Source organism: Mobula birostris, chromosome 26 (assembly GCF_030028105.1).
Source record: "Mobula birostris isolate sMobBir1 chromosome 26, sMobBir1.hap1, whole genome shotgun sequence".
In the NCBI taxonomy this organism is placed as follows: domain Eukaryota; kingdom Metazoa; phylum Chordata; class Chondrichthyes; order Myliobatiformes; family Myliobatidae; genus Mobula; species Mobula birostris.
In genome coordinates this window covers 33,443,084-33,459,878 of record NC_092395.1, presented here as the reverse complement: position 1 = coordinate 33,459,878, position 16,795 = coordinate 33,443,084, and the positions used below count along the sequence as shown (strand labels likewise).

At 40.9% G+C, this 16,795-nt stretch overlaps 1 protein-coding gene across 1 annotated transcript in view; it reads left to right on the top strand.

Annotated features, from left to right (window-relative positions):
- LOC140188391 (phospholipid-transporting ATPase ABCA1-like) overlaps positions 1–16,795 on the top strand; it is a 210,820-nt gene that overhangs the window by 145,882 nt on the left and 48,143 nt on the right. The window contains exons 28-34 of the mRNA XM_072244622.1: positions 4,267–4,415; positions 5,594–5,718; positions 8,578–8,676; positions 10,349–10,538; positions 15,274–15,368; positions 15,492–15,524; positions 16,427–16,532. Of these exons, the coding sequence (XP_072100723.1) occupies positions 4,267–4,415; positions 5,594–5,718; positions 8,578–8,676; positions 10,349–10,538; positions 15,274–15,368; positions 15,492–15,524; positions 16,427–16,532 (797 nt within the window). The remainder of the gene's footprint in view (positions 1–4,266; positions 4,416–5,593; positions 5,719–8,577; positions 8,677–10,348; positions 10,539–15,273; positions 15,369–15,491; positions 15,525–16,426; positions 16,533–16,795) is intronic.

Here is a 16,795-nt window from a genome sequence, read left to right as displayed (position 1 = left end):
GCTCACCACTCTTTGGTTTAAAGGAAGCAAAAAATACTGGTTTTGTCCTTATTAATCTTGCTGTATGAAACAGGTCTAAAAATCGATAACTAAAACCAGAAAACACTGGGAATTCTCAGCAGGTCAGCTAGTATCTGTAGGAAGAAGAACAAAGTTAACTTTTCACCTATCACCTTTTATTTAAAATAGTCTGGGGAAAGGTCTTTGAACTAGAGACTTATTTCTGTTTCTTGCTCCACCATCGCTGCCTAATCTGCTGAGTATTTCAAGTATTTTCTCTTCATATTTCAAATTTTAAGGCTTTGCATTATTGATGTCCCTGTAGTGCCTTCTACAGGGCAGCTGCCTTGTGAAGATACCAGATAATACCTCGTACCTGGGGGGTGGGGGGGGGGGGCAAAGAGCACCAGAACTGAGCGCTGCAGGAGTTATTTTACAGAGTTGAGTTATCATTATCACCAGCAAGTTTAACATTGATACTTCTGAGTGCAACCTCAGCAGGAAACACTTGAAGTTAGCCAGTAACAAAGCATCAGAGAATTTCTGAGCCTCACCGGGTGACATTTTAGATGTTAAAGCAACGTAAGAAAGCTTACTATTAAATATAAGAAAGATATTATTAAATATTTTGTTCTGCCATATTCTGCCATAGTTGGATGCATCAGCAAGGGAGATGAGCTGAGTACAGGTCTACGGTAGGAAACTTTGTCACATGGTGTGAACAGAATTATCTGCAGCTTAATGTGAAAAAGACTAAGGAGCTGGTGGTAGACCTGAGGAGAGCTAAGGTACGGGTGACCCCTGTTTTCATCCAGGGGGTCAGTGTGGACATGGTGGAGGATTACCAATACCTGGGGATACAAATTGACAATAAACTGGACTGGTCTAAGAACACTGAGGCTGTCTACAAGAAGGGTCAGAGCCGTCTCTGTTTCCTGAGGAGACTGAGGTCCTTTAACATCTGCTGGACGATGCTGAGGATGTTCTACGAGTCTGTGGTGGCCAGTGCTATCATGTTTGCTGTTGTGTGCTGGGGCAGCAGGCTGAGGGTAGCAGACACAAATAGAATCAACAATCTCATTTGTAAGGCCAGTGATGTTGTAGGGATGGAACTGGACTCTCTCACGGTGGTGTCTGAAAAGAGGATGCTGTCTAAGTTGCATGCCATCTTGGTCAATGTCTCCCATCCACTACATAATGTACTGGGTGGGCACAGGAGTACATTCTGCCAGAGACTCATTCCACCGAGATGCAGCACAGAGCGTCATAGGAAATCATTCCTGCCTGTGGTCATCAACTCCTCCCTTGGAGGGTCAGACGCCCTGAGCCAATAGGCTGGTCCTGGACTTATTTCATAATTTACTGGCATAATTTACATATCACTATTTAACTATTTATGGTTCTTTTATTATTTATGGTGCAATTGTAATGAAAACCAATTTTCCCCAGGATCAATAAAATATGACTATGACTATGTTAAATTAACTTCTATTTTCATTCAGCCAATGACTTGCGTTCCCATGCTGCGGTAATTTTATGAAGTGGTTAGGCAGAACTTGTTTGTGATACCACATCGGCCAGTGGTGAGTGCCGTTGGCTCACTACCATCCTTCATAGCAAATGGGTATTTCCCTTTGCCCAATCTACCCATATTGACTTACTGCGTGGAACGTTCCAATCCTAAAGAGCAAAGTCTGTGAGCTTTGTGCAATGTGATGTTACGGAGTCATAGATCACTACAGCACAGAAGCAGGTCCATGACACCATCTGCTCTGTGCTGAACTAGTAATCTGCCTAATCCAATTGACCTGCATGTGGACCATAGGCATGCCCCCCGGCACCCCTCCCATCCAAGTGTCTATCCATATCTCTGTTAATTGTTGAAATCAAACCACATCCACCTCTGTCATGATAAGACAGACTGGGACAACCCCAACTCAGAAAACATTTCATCATCCCAGTCATTAGAGCTTTGATAGTCACTCCAACTCCCTGTTTACTGGGATTAGTCGGTCATCCCTGTCCCGCCTGCAACTGGTCCAAAACACCGCAGCCAGGCTCCTGACAGATGCCTGGAAGAGGGACCATATTACTTCTATCCTGGCCTCTCTCCACTGGCTGCCAGTATGGTTTAGAATTGATCTTAAGGTTCTCCTGTTTGTTTTTAAAGCCTTAAATGGGTTGGCCCCCTCCTATATCACAGACCTTATTCTACTTCCAGGTCCCTCAGGTCGGCTGACTTGGGCTCCTGGCTGTCCCATGATCTAAATTTAAGTTCAGGGGTGACCATGCCTTTGCTGTTGTAGCCCCTAGATTGTGGAACAGCATTCCCCTCCCTATCAGATCTGCCCCCTCCATTGACTCTTTTAAGTCCAGGCTCAAAACTTACCTTTACTCACTAGCGTTTGAATCTTCCTGATGTGGCTGATTTTTGGCTTGTGCTTAGGCTCATGTGTTGTTTATTTGGTGCCTATAAGCTGTGTGCCTTGTTGTTTATATCTGTCTTTCTTGTATTTGTGAGTTTAGCTACCTGCTATGGATTGTACAGAACTTTGGTCAACATGGGTTGTTTTTAAATGTGCTTTATAAATAAATTTGACTTGACTTGACTAAGCCACAATAAGCTTAGCTGATATTCTCTCCAATACTTTGAATGCTTCTGTGTTTCTAACTTCTCAGAAGCAGTCAAGAATTTTTAAAAGTCAATGAAACAATTTAATAATTAAAATTTAAAATATTTTTAAATAATTAACTTGAATTAAAAGCTAATACTTTCCAGCTAACTTGCAGTCATTATTTTCCATTGATATGGTCCCACATAGGAGATTAGTGGGCAAAATTAGAGCACACGGTATTGGGGGTAGGGTACTGACATGGATAGAAAATTGATTGGCAGACAGGAAACAAAGAGTAGGGATTAACGGGTCCCTTTCAGAATGGCAGACTAGTGGGGTACTGCAAGGCTCGGTGCTGGGACCGCAGCTATTTACAATATACGTTAATGATTTAGATGAAGGGATTAAAAGTAACATTAGCAAATTTGCAGATGACAAAGCTGGGTGGCAGTGTGAAATGTGTGGAGGATGTTGAGATAATTCAGGATGACTTGGGACAGGTTGGGTGAGTGGACAGATACATGGCAGATGCAGTTTAATGTGGATAAATGTGAGGTTATCCACCTTGGTGGAAAGAACAGGAAGGCAGATTACTATTTGAATGGTGTCAAGTTAGGAAAAGTGGAAGTACAACAAGATCTTGGTGTCCTTGTTCATCAGTCACTGAAAGTAAGCATGCAGGTACAGCAGGCAGTGAAGAAAAAACTAATGGCATGTTGGCCTTCATAACAAGGGGAATTGAGTATAGGAGCAAAGAGGTCCTTCTGCAGTTGTACAGGGCCCTGGTGAGACCAAATCTGGAGTATTGAGTACAGTTTTGGTCTCCAAATTTGAGGAAGGACATTCTTGCTATTGAGGGAGTGCATCGGAGGTTCGCGGAGTTAATTCCCCGGATGGCGGGACTGTCAAATGTTGTAAGATTGGAGCAACTGGGATTGTATACACTGGAATTTAGAAAAATGAGAGGGGATCTGATTGAAACATATAAGATTATTAAGGGATTGGACATGCTAGAGGCAGGAAACATGTTCCCGATATTGGGGGAGTCCAGAACCAGAGGCCACAATTTGAGAATAAGGGGTAGGCTATTTAGAACGGAGTTGAGGAAAAACTTTTTCACCCAGAGAGTTGTGGATCTGTGGAATGCTCTGCCTCAGAAGGCAGTGGAGGCCAATTCTCTGGATGCTTTCAAGAAAGAGTTAGATACAGCACTTAATGATAGCAGAGTCAAGGGATATGGGAAGAAGGCAGGAACGGGGTACTGATTGTGGATGATCAGCCATGATCACAGTGAACGGTGGTGCTGGCTCGAAGGGCCAAATGGCCTACTCCTGCACCTATTGTCTGTTGTCTATGAATGAATTCATTTTTCCTGCACCAGGTCCAAGCTGCTGCAGATTCTTTAGGTGGATACCCCAGCACTAATGCTATAAGAGCTAGTGTAAGCTTGTGTTTTTCTGTAGGACTCTGAAGAATCTAATATCAGAGCACTGTAAAAAATGTTCCTGCAAGCAGCAGCTGGCAGCATTTGATATTCCACAGAGAAGTGATGGCAGTTTGGCATTTCATAGCACATTTCAGCTCATTAAGCTAAAAATTCTGAGTTTCCATCATTCTTTAATAAAAGAGCTTCCTTTAAACTTTTGTTCAGAATCCAAAGAAACAGACTTCATGCATTGTGCGGACGGCAGAGGCTCATACCAGTTGCGTGGTTGGGAGCTCACCAGACAGCAGTTCCACTCTCTGTTCATCAAACGATTTCTCTATGCCAGACGAAGCCACAGGGGACTCTTCGCTCAGGCAAGTCAAAGTTCTACTATTTGTGGAAGCAAGATGTGTATTTTTCTATATTCATCCCCCTCCCGCTTCCTCAAAAACAACTAAAGTTTATCGGGGAATGGCTTCATAACCATCTTTCTCTTACAATGAAATGAAACAACAATCACTCAAAAAACTCGGGTTGGGCAGCATCCACAGAGAAAGTGTTAATGTGTTAATCTTGTTTCACTCTTTCTCAGTTCTGACCAAGGATCCCAGACCTGAACTGTTTATTTTCTCCTTCTACAGATGCTGTCTGAATTATTGAGGATTTCTATCATTCCCTGTTCCATTTCCAGTTTCCAATACCAGCAGTTTATTTGATTTTCTCTTGCTATGATTTCTTATAATACGCTTACATAGTTGACTCTCACCTGGATGTTGTCTGTTAATGGACTTGAGCAGTCAATGGGTAACACACACCAACTCACCAATGCAATTTTGTTCGATGTTATACTTGCAAACTTTTCAGATGAATTTCTAAAATGTGGCCATATCCACAAATTAAGGCTGAGTTGTTTGTCTGTTGGCTTAGGACCAGAGCCTTATTAAAGTCTCTCAACTAGCCTTTAGTTGCTGGGATCTGGATCCAAACATCAAATGGCATGGCCAATAACACAACCATCCTCAATTTTATTTTTCATTCATCAATTTCTGTCTCACTTCTAGTCTGATGATTCCAAAATTACTTTTATTGGTTTCAACTTGATTACAATCAATTTTCTTCTGTACAATAATCATTAACCTCACACCAAATGCCCTGGTAATTGGAATCAGTGTTCACCGTACAAAATGAACATGACATCACATCTAACCTTTGTAGTACCTACTTAGGTTCATTCTGTGCTAATCATGTTAAAGGTCTTGAACTGCACCTCTGCCTTCAATCCCATTCTTTTGGACTGAATTTGCCAAGAGCCAGTTAAAACAGAGGTAGAGATTTTCCCATTAGGGTATGTCGGTGAAGCTTGCAACTTCAAATAACTTGAGTTGGTGGGTCCCTATTTAAATTATTCTGGTATATTTAAGTATATCATTAATTTATGCAATAAAGCATGCCAATGCTATATAAACTGATTATCCAATTTAAGCTTGCATGAGGTATGGTCCTTTGATAGAAATCTAAATGAACCAACTTCTTTATCTTGTATCTTTTCCAGATTGTGCTGCCTGCAATGTTTGTCTTTGTTGCTCTACTCTTCAGTCTTATTGTGCCTCCATTTGGGAAATATCCATCATTAGAGCTGACTCCCTGGATGTACGGAGAACAATACACTTTCATTAGGTACCCAACTTGTATATGTCTCTCCAGAGTATGAAATGATGAATGATGGTTAACAAACTTTGTTGTGCTATTTCACAGAAAGAAATTACAAGAACAAGTTGCATTATTAGTCATCTAGTTTCTCCTTAGAAATTAACAAAGTGCATGCTACATGCTTTTTAAATGCTGTAAAAAAAATTATGTACATGACCTTTCTTCTTTCATAAGGTTAGTACTGGAGATGTTTGCTTCTCATTGAATATGTAAATCCATTCTCAGCTCCTCAGCAAAGGAAACAGCTCATGCCTGCATACAGAAAGACCCAGTCAACATTCAGGAATAAGCTGATAAGTGGCAAGTAACATTCATGCCAACGTAGTGCTAGGCATTAACCACCTCCAACAAGACAGAAATTAAACACCTGCCCCAGATACTTAATGCCATTGCTATCACCGAGTATGCAATTCCTAACACTTCTTTGACTTTGCTATCTATGTGGCATAAGTCGGATGTGTTATAGAATAGACTATTCTCCATTTGTCTGGATGAGTCAAGCCACAACAACTCTCAACAGCACTCAGGACTAAACATCCTGTTTGGCATCCAATCCATCATTCTGAAGATTAATTTTGTCCACCACAAGCACACAGTGACTTCAATGTGTACCATCTACAAAATGCACCACTATTACTCGCTGTGTCTACTCTGACAGAACAGCTAAAACCTGTGACTCTTCCTCTAAGTGGGAAAAGGGCAGCTGGTGTCACCATCTACAGGTTCCCCTCCAATCGCACCGTCCTGAGTTGAAAATATAGCGTTGGTCCTTCTTCACAGCTGTGTTGAGATGTTGGAATACCCTACCCAGCAGTACTGTGAAAGGATCTTTCCCAACAGGACTCCTGTAGTTCAAGAAATTGGTTCAGCTACACCCAAATATGAAAACTTAATAAAGAATTAGATTATTACATTAGATTATGAGGACACGCAGTCCTCTTTTATTGTCATTTAGTAATGCATGCATTAAGAAATGATACAATATTCCTCCGGTGTGATATCACAGAAACACAGGACAGACCAAGACTGAAAAACTGACAAAAACCACATAATTATAACATATAGTTACAACAGTGCAAGCAATACTGTAACTTGATGAAGAACAGGGCATGGGCACAGTTAAAAAAAAGTTCAAAGTCTCTCGAAAGTCCCACATTTCATGCAGATGGGAGAAGGAAGAAAACTGTCCCTGCCATGCCCGACCACAGTCTGACTCTGAGTCGTCCAAAAACTTCGAGCCTCCGACCAGCCCTCCAACACCGAGCACCGAGCGCCATCTCTGCCGAGCGCTTCGACCCCAACCCCGGTCACCAGCAGCAGGCAAAGCCGAGGATTTGGGGCCTTCCCTCCGGAGATTCTCAATCGCACAGTAGCAGCGGCAGCAAACCGTGCATTTCAGAAGTTTCTCCAGATGTTCCTCTGTGCTTCTCACGGCTGTCTCCATCAAATCAGAATTGTGCACGGTGCCCCATTTAACAAATACGATATCATTTCACCGGAGAGGCTGCACGCGCTGCATCGCGCTGCCATCTTCTCCTCCCGACTCAATGAATGAATTGATCTTGTCAGCAACATTGAAAGGAATAAACTATAATTTTGATGGTGATCCTAAAGTACAGAATGTTTGAGGATACCAGGAGAATTTCTTGAATAGTGATTTACATTTGGGGCTAAGTTTCTGGAGTGCAGATTATTCTGCACTCTGCCAACCAAATATAGCTATCATGACGTTGAACCAACCAAGTACATTCCTACTATAAGTGGTGTAAGTGATTTCAGTCATGGAATCCATAACATCCATTTAATTCCTTGAGGGAAACCTTACATACACACACCAAAAGCTCTAAACGTACTAAGAAAGCCTCTGGGATATGCATGTACCTTCACCTTTGCTTGTTCAGTACAACATGATTGATAATTTAATTTTAAACTGCTCTGACTAGTTTCTAATTCCTAATTCAGGATTTTTTTTAAAATGCTAGAGTCACATTGTCTGTTAGTATGCGAATGCACCTCGTCTATGTCGATTATTATGCCTATCTACACTAATCCCACTTAAGGAATAAAAACAAATTATTGTAGATAAAAAGTTAATTCTAGTTTCTTCCCTCTGAGCATGCCATTATTTGCTTGGGTATGAGTCCGTATCATCCAGCATGCTTACAGGATCTCTTTGATGTTTCCATTCTCAGTATGTGAAGCTTGTTGTTTCAAGGTGACATCAGGATGTTCTTCATGTAATATCAAGAACTAGTCATCTAAATAGGGGAGGCCACTGGGAAAATTCTTGCTTCATTTGGATGAAAGAACCTTTAGTCTCTGGATGGATGGATGAATCTGGCTGGGTGACTATTGAAACTTTATATTATATTGTACTTTGAATTTTAGCACCAGGACAATGAGCTCCAATCTAGTCTTACCATTAGTGTGTGAACACATCACAAGTGGAGCAGGAAGTGTGATGGCCTTGCTCTTCCTCTTTCTCCCTCCAGAAGCTAAGAATGGGAAGGCCAGTCTCTGTGCCTCACAGCCATTCTGAAAGAGGTCAGGCAGTTTGTTATAGACCAACACAGATGTTGGATTGTGTAGGTCAATAACACTTTAAAGAAGTTCTCTCATTGAGCTTTCATTTCTCAGGTAAACAGAAGATGGTGACAGTAATTTTTGCTGGGTTTCGCCCTACCTACCTGTTGAGTTTTGGATCAGGCAGCAGTGCCAAATTGACCTGGATCAACTGCTAACGAACTTTAGAGTTGCTGATTATGAACCAACTTATTGGCTCCAGTGTGAACATTGTTTGTCTAATTTAGCTTTCAACTCTTTCAGTGATGATATACCAGAGGATTCCAGTACTCGTGCGTTGATCAGTGCACTCCTCAGTGACCCTGGATTTGGTACTACATGTATGGCAGATGATTTGAATTTGTGAGTATTGTAGTAAAGTTACCCTATCCTTCAAACAACATGCAATGGTTGCACCTATTCATCTCCTTCCTACGTGTTCCTTCCAAACAATAGAAATATTTGTTGATAGTTTGTTTTTGTTATCTAGTCAGCTTTATTTTGGTGCATTTTGTAGATGATAGCCCATTTATAATAAGCATGTTAAACAAATCTTCAGACCCATTTTGCCCTGGTAGTTTATACATGAAGTGCTTTATGCAATCTGAGTGCATCACGTAACACTCAAAAGATGAGAACAGTGAATTAATTGGATGTCAGTTTGGTAGTCCCACAGTTATATTTTTATGCGTGGGGCTGTAAAGCAAACTCAAAAATCAGTACATTACAATAAACATGAATGTGCTAAATACAAGTGCATTGACAATAATTTATACCTATTGAGCATTGAGTTATACAGTCCATGAAACCAAAGGACTTACTGCTTGAATTCTTATTTGCTGATATATCCTATTTGCATTTAGTGAGGTTTGGAATTGACTTTTCTTAGTAATGTTATGTAATTGGCTGATGGTTCTAAATCAGACCCCAACCATATCAGTGATCTAAAGCTCCTCTACATTAAGTGAAACGAGAATTTAAAATCCGTATACAAGTATAATATAGTTAACTGCTTCTGAAAGATGCAATTTGAGTTTGTGTTTATCTTTGGCACAATAAGCCATTCTGAATTTTGAATGAGCTTTGTAAAACAAAAAGAGATATTTATGCAGATAGCAAGTTCGGTCAAAGAGGTGTTAAGGAATATCTTAAAGGAGGAAAAAGTGAGATAAAGGTATATAAGTGATGTCCTGGAGGACTGTCGGACAAAAGCAGAGGAGAGATCTGAAAACAAAAGTAGTACAGAGGTCCAGAGGTGATTGGTGAATAGGATGTGTTGCGATTTAGGAAAGAGAGACAGCATTTAATGTCTTTTAGTTCTGAGGATGGAACATAAGAGGGAAATGTTGCAATAATCAAGTCTAATAACAATAAAGACATAAGATGAGAGCTGCAGGATTAAATGAACTGACAAGAGAGAATCTGCAAATGCTGGAAATCCAAGTAACACACAAAATGCTGGAGGAACTCAGAAGGCCAGGCAGCATCTGTGGAAAAGAGTAAACAGTCACTGTTTCATGCCAAGACCCTTCATCAGGACTGAATGAACTGAAGAAGGGATAAATTAAACTAGGTTGCAGTGGTGGAAGTACATAGGACTTATTAATTAGCTCAATAAATGAATAGCAGGTGACAAGTTCAAGATCTGTACCAATATCTCTGTGAAAAATAAAATCCTCTTCCCTCCTCTCATCCTTCCATCAAATACTTTAAATCTCAACCCCTTTCTTTTTGATCTCTCTCTCTGTATTAAGAAAGCATCCTTTGCTCCTTATGTTGGCGCCTCAAAAATCTTCACAGTTATGTTAAATATCTTCCTTAGTCAGAAATTTAGCTAGTTCGGTCTGTCCTCATACTTGCATCTTCCCAGCCCTGGCAACATCCTCACAAATCCTGTGTACTCTCTCTCCAGTGCATTTACACATCTCCTCTAAAGTGGTGACAAGAGTGTATGCATTACTGGTCTGACTAACATTGAACTTTGTATTAACTGCTTTTTTAAAATTTCATACCTCATTCCCCTCTTCCCCCTAAGAGACGAACATTGCTCACAAGGCAGTACTGAATGGATAACTCCCCTTATCCCTGGATCAGTTATGAACATTTTTCTCAATGGTAACTGGACGATGCAGAACCCATCTCCAACGTGCGAGTGTAGCTCAGAGGAGAGTAAGAGGATGTTGCCTGAATGTCGACAAGGAGCAGGAGGGCTTCCACCTGCAGAGGTGAGTGGAATAGATTAGGTATGATGAATATGTGTAGATAATTTGTGTTTTTCATTTTTTTTTGTGCTGGTGGTTTTGAAAGCACAACAATGGCCAGGTTCATTGAATGTTATTATAATTTCTAGCTTGTTGTGAGGTTTATCTCTCATTTACCAGAAATGCAGAGCCAAATACATGAAAAGGTAAATGGGCACTGCCATGCTTTATGATCTTATTAGGTATTTTTTGCAGGATTGTAAACAGAAGCTAGACTGAGCAATTTTTCTCAGATCTACTTGACCTGGATTCGCTACGATTTGCCTACAGCATGTCAGCAGCAGATGCTATTTCATTGGCTCTTTACTCAGCTCTGAAAACCTGGACAATGAAGATTCATAGGTCAAGATGCTCTTCGTTTACTACAGCGGATCTAATTGCACAGATGCAACCTCCACATGTGCATGGGTACCATCTAAATGTCTGAAAGTCCCAGCTGTGTCTATTAAACTACAATCCATTAAAAATATAGCGTTTGCACTCAAATCATGTTTACACACCATTTCCAATTGCCTTGTTTTTCTCTTGTGTTTTCTAAATTTTATTTCGTAAAATGAAAACTTCCTTTTAGTGGAGGACTTGCCACAATTGGTGAACGATTAATTTTGACGGGTTGGCTTCTCAGTTATATTTTGTAATCATTTAAATACGTTTGTATATTCTAAATAATGAACTTTTTAAAGAAAACGTTCAATAGCCTATATCTTTTTCTTAACAGGGTGCTTTCTTAAATTTAGGCACTTAGTTTTACTTGTCCTACTGCTTCATTTAATAGAATTATAGATAATTTGCAACACAGAAGAAAGATATATGGCGCATTTGTGCTAAAAATAACTAGCCACCAACTTTTCCAGCTCCTGGTCTATAGCCTCGAAAGCCTGGTACATGTCCAAACACTTTGTAAATGTGTTGAGAATTTCTGCTTCCACTTCCTTCAAGCAAGGATTCCAGCGTCTGAAGGCAACTAAATTTTCATCTCTCCTACAATCCTTCTGTCAATTACTAATTGGATCACTTGGTTTTTGACTTACCAGCTAAAGAAAATAAGTCCTTTGCATTTATCTATGTTCTCATAATTTTACACCTCAATTAAGTCTTGCTTTGTTTCAAAGAAAGCCTTAAGTTATCCAATTTTTTCTCATAGTTGAAATTTCCAATCTGGACAAACTTCATAAATCTCTAGGGTTTCCTCTTTAGATTTAAAGCTTGCCATCTGGTTTGTTGTGTTTCTGACATTTCTGTGAATTAATTATCTAATTCTGCCTCCACACCCTTCCCTTCTAGCTTGGCAATTTTTTCACTTCAAGTAAATCTCGAAGTCCCTTATCACTTTATGCCCTTTTATATGATATGATCCATGTCACAACTGCAGTTACTAACATTTGTTTCCAGAAATTTTGGCCTGACTTCCAGCATTGCGGCTATCATTGTGGGAGAAATTGGCATTGGTGGTGTTCAGTGATGTTTTGGGGAGGGGAAATTCACAGAAAAACTACTGGAACTGTGGTAGATTTTCTAAACTGCTGTCACTGCAATTTGCTGTGATTCCTGTATCTGAGAGAAATGAGGGATTGCTGCAATCCCTGTTTCACTGAGACATGGCTCACCCACACACTCTGAACTCAACGCTCCAGCCTGAGAGGTTCCTAATCCATCAGATGGACTGGACAGTAGCATCAGGAAAGGAGAGGCAGTAGCATCTGCTTCATGATAATCTCATCGTGGTAGTCAGACATTGTGGTTTTGTCTCACTCTTGTTCTCCCAACCTGAAGCATCTGAAGATTAGGTGCCAACTGTTTTATTTACTGTGAGAGTTCTCTGCTGTGATCCTGACTGCATTTTATATACCACCAAAGGCAGATTTCCAGCTAGCACTCAAGATATTGAGTGGGATGATTAACTAAAAAGAAACACCCTGATGACTTTCATGTCCTTGCTGGACACTTCAATCAGGTTAGCTTGAAGAAATCTACTAACTACCTGCAGCACCTAAGAACCCAACACCCTCAACTACTGCAACATCACCTTCAAGAATTCCTCCTGTTCCATTCCTTGACCACATTTTGGCAAGTCCAACCATCTGGCTGACTTCTCCTACCTGCATGTAGACAGAGGCTAAACAGCAAGGCCCAAGAGATAAGGACAGCAAAGATGTGGTCCACTCTCTTACATCAGATTCCTCTTTCTCCACCCACCTGGTTTCACCTATCATGTTCTCACTTGTCCTTCTCCCCCCCCCATTTCTATTCTGGCATTTCCCCCCTTCCTTATCAAGCCTAATGAAGGGTCTTGACCTGAAACGTCAACTGTTCGTTCATTTTCAAAGATCTGCCTGACCTGCTAAGTACCCTCCAGTAGTTTGTGTGTGTTGTTGCAACAAAGAGGTGGTCATGGGAGGCAGTGGGGTAACTGTGGGACTGCTTTGAGTCGGTGGTCTGTGCCATGTTCGAGAATTTCTCAGAGGACCTGAATGATCCACCGCAGTTGTCATGGACTTTATAATGACATGCGGGGATGAGTGTATCCCCACAAAATTATTCAGTCTTCTCCAACCAGAAACCCTGGAGAACAAAGAGATCTAAAATCTGCAAGGGCAAACATTTGAGATTAATAATCCAGGAAAATACAAGAGGTCCAGGTATGACCTTCAGAATGCCATCTCACATGCAATGCAGCAACTATGGACAAAACCAGAATTACAGACAGATGCATGATTACTGCAGCAAGACTTGAATGTCATCATTTCCTGCAAAGCAAAACCAAGGAACATGAATGGCAACAAGGTTTTGCTCCCAGATGAGCTCAATGCCTTTTGTACTCCCTTTGACTGACAGGACATGGAGCCACCTTCACGAACCCTTACAACCCCTGATGGCCCTGTGATCTCAGTCTCTGAGGCCAATATGAGAGCATTCTTCAGGCAAGTGAATCCATGGAAAGTACCTGGTCCAGTATTGAAGACCTGTGCTAATCATCTGGAATGTTCATGGATGTCTTCTACCTGTCACTCCAGTAGTCTGAGGTACTTACCTGCTTCAGGCAGGCATCAATACCAGTGCTGAAGAAGAACATGGTAACCTGCTTCAATGACTATTACCCAGTAGCATTTACATCCACACATTAAGTGCTTTGAGAGGTTGATCATGCAGCAGAATCAGTTCTTCCCCGAGGAGTAACCTGGATTCACTACAATTTGCCTACCATCACAACAGGTCAACGCCAGATGCTATTTCATTGACTCTTTACTCAGCTCTGGAAAACATGGGCAATGAAGATGCATACATCAGGATGCTCTTCATTTACTACACCTGAACATTCAATTCTATCATTCCCACAAAACTCATCACTAAGCTCCAAGACCTGGGCTTTGGTACCTCTCTGTAACTGGATCCTAGATTTCCTCACTGGCAGACCCCAGTCAGTAGGAATTGGCAATAACATCTCCTCTACACTCATCATCAACACAGGTGCACCATCGGGCTGTGTGCTTAGCCCCTGCTCTACTAACTTTATACTATACTTGTGCAGCACCAATGCCATCTCTAAGTGTTCTAATGACATCACTGTTGAAGGTTGAATCAAAGATGCTGACAAATTGGCATATAGGAGGGAGATTGAAAATCCGGTAGAGTGCTGCCACAACAGCAACCTCTCGCTCAACGTCAGCAAAACCTAAGAGAAGATCGTTGACTCCAGGCAGAAGAAGCTAGAGGTCCACGAGCCAGTCCTAGAAGTTTGCATAGGTTCAGCATGTCACCAAAAACTTCTACAACTATAGATTCACAGTAGAGAATTTCCTAACTGGTTGTATCATTCCCTGGTATGGAAACACCAATGCCCAGGAAAAGGACACAGCGCACTCCACCACAGGCAAAACCCTCCCCGCCATTGAATATATTTACAGTACATGAACTGTTGCCACAAGAAAACAACATCCTTTATCAAAGACCCCACCATCCATTCTGGAGGAAATCAGCAGGCCAGGCTGCATCTATGGGCGGAGATAGACAGTCAGTGTTTCAGGTTGAGACCCTCCACGTACAGGGTCTCGATCTGAAATGCCTTCCATCTAACTGCTTCCACAGAAACTGCCTCCAGCAGCTCTTCTTTGCTTTCCTGAACCGTTGTCAGATATTGAAACTGAAACTCATCCAGGCCATGCCCCCTTCTCAATACTATCATCAGGCAGGAGATATAGAAGCCTTAGGGCTGACACCATCAGATTCAGGAGCAGTTATTACCCTTCAACCATCAGGCTCCTGAACCAGATTCTATGACCTACACACTCACTCTTTACAACTCATCTTCTCAGTATTTTTTTTTGCACAGTTTGTCTCTTTTTGCACATCAGTTCTTTGACAGTCTTTGTCTGGTTATGCATAGGCTTTCATAAGTTCTATTGGATTGCTTTCTTTCCTGTAAATGCCTGCAGGAAAATTAATCTCAGGGCACTATATGGTACCATATTCCTAGTTTGATAAGTTAGTTTGAACTAAATTTACTTTGAACTTTCCCAGGCCCTTGATGTACCCTCGTCTTGCACAATATGTAGCCCACCAGAAATCATAAGTTATAGCATCAGAATACACATTGAAATATAGACACTGGCCTATTGTAGTTGTCCAGCTACAGGGACTTGATCAAAAGATTGTAGAGCATCATTTGTATTGACAACACTGGGTTTCCTTTTCTAAACAGATGCATCGGAATACTGGAGACATACTTCAGAACCTAACGGGCAGGAATATCTCTGACTACCTTGTGAAGACCTATCCCCAAATCCTTAGTAAGAGGTACAAAGTGACATTGCTGTTAATCATGCAATTAAACATACTCTGATTTATTCAACTATGCATTTTAAGCCATTTATTTATTCTGGTGCTCTGTAAGTAACTTAAACTTGTTCATGTTTTCAGTTTGAAGACCAAGAAGTGGGTGAACGAGTTCAGGTAGGTTACTGTGTCCAGTGTATAGCCAACGGGGGGTGGGGGAAAGGTTGGCATGCATGCTTTGATTATCCAAATGTTACACTGTTTGCCAAAAGGAATCTCTACCATCTTTAAAATTCTTTGGTCTATAGCGTGAAATTCATTGATGTTAGATTATTTCAGTGCTTTCTAACATGTATGAAAGTGCAGGCTGTCTCCAGGTAATGAAAAGTTCCTGCTTTTGCAGAAGTCTGTAAACCATATATTAGAAAATAGACAAAATCATACACTGTAATGAATGGCATCAAAACCACGTAAGATTGATAAGAAAGAAAAATTAAGTAAAATACTGGGGGGCGGGAGGAAGAGACAAAGAGAGAGGAGAAACTAGTTCAGCCCATTGTAGAAATGAGCATATGTACACTGGACTTTTGAACTTAGTAATATTACAGAAGTTCAATGTATGTAGGGGGTGTCTATAAATTGGGAGTTCATAACTTGGAAATGACCTGTAAAATCTTGGCTAAGTTTCATAAATCCACCTTTTCCTTTGAGGAAAGCAACTGAGTAAATTACACTGAGTTTAAATGTGGTTAACTATTACTTCCTAAGAATATCCGTAACTAGAAAAATGACCTACAGCAAGCCTGTCTATCTGGAAGAGCGAAAAATCAAGCAAATGGTTAATCTCAAACGGTACCATTACAATAACTGTCCTTTCACCATAGAAGTAGCCAGTTCTGCTTTTTTTTTATCTTGGAACTTTCAATTTTGTTTCATTTCAGTCCCTTGTATTGTTTTTATTTTACGTATATCTTTATGAATCTGCAAGCTGTAAAACTGAAATCTGTTCATATGTGTTTAAAGAGGATGTATGTAAGAGTGAGTAGAATCAAGAAAAAGACATCCTTGATCTATTGTAGGTATGGAGGATTCTCCTTTGGAGCACGAAGTTCTCAGATTTTACCTTCGCTGAATGAAGTTAATATGTCCGTCACTGAGATCAGGACACGACTCAGTATCACAAAGGTATGGAACTGCTTTAAGCCTCATCCTTTTTCTTAACTGGTCTTCCTGCAATTCTGTTAGTGAAAGTCATGTTCATGAGCCTCGGGACAACTGCTCCTCAGAGTGGTTCTTATGACAATGAAAAGGAGGGCTGCTGGCACGGTGGTTTGAGAACATGTTCCTATTTCATGTAGTGCAGGCAACAGAGAGGCAGAGATCAGTTGCTGCTTGTGTCGAGAAAGAAAATTACTGCGGACGCTGGAAATGAAACCTTTGAATGATAA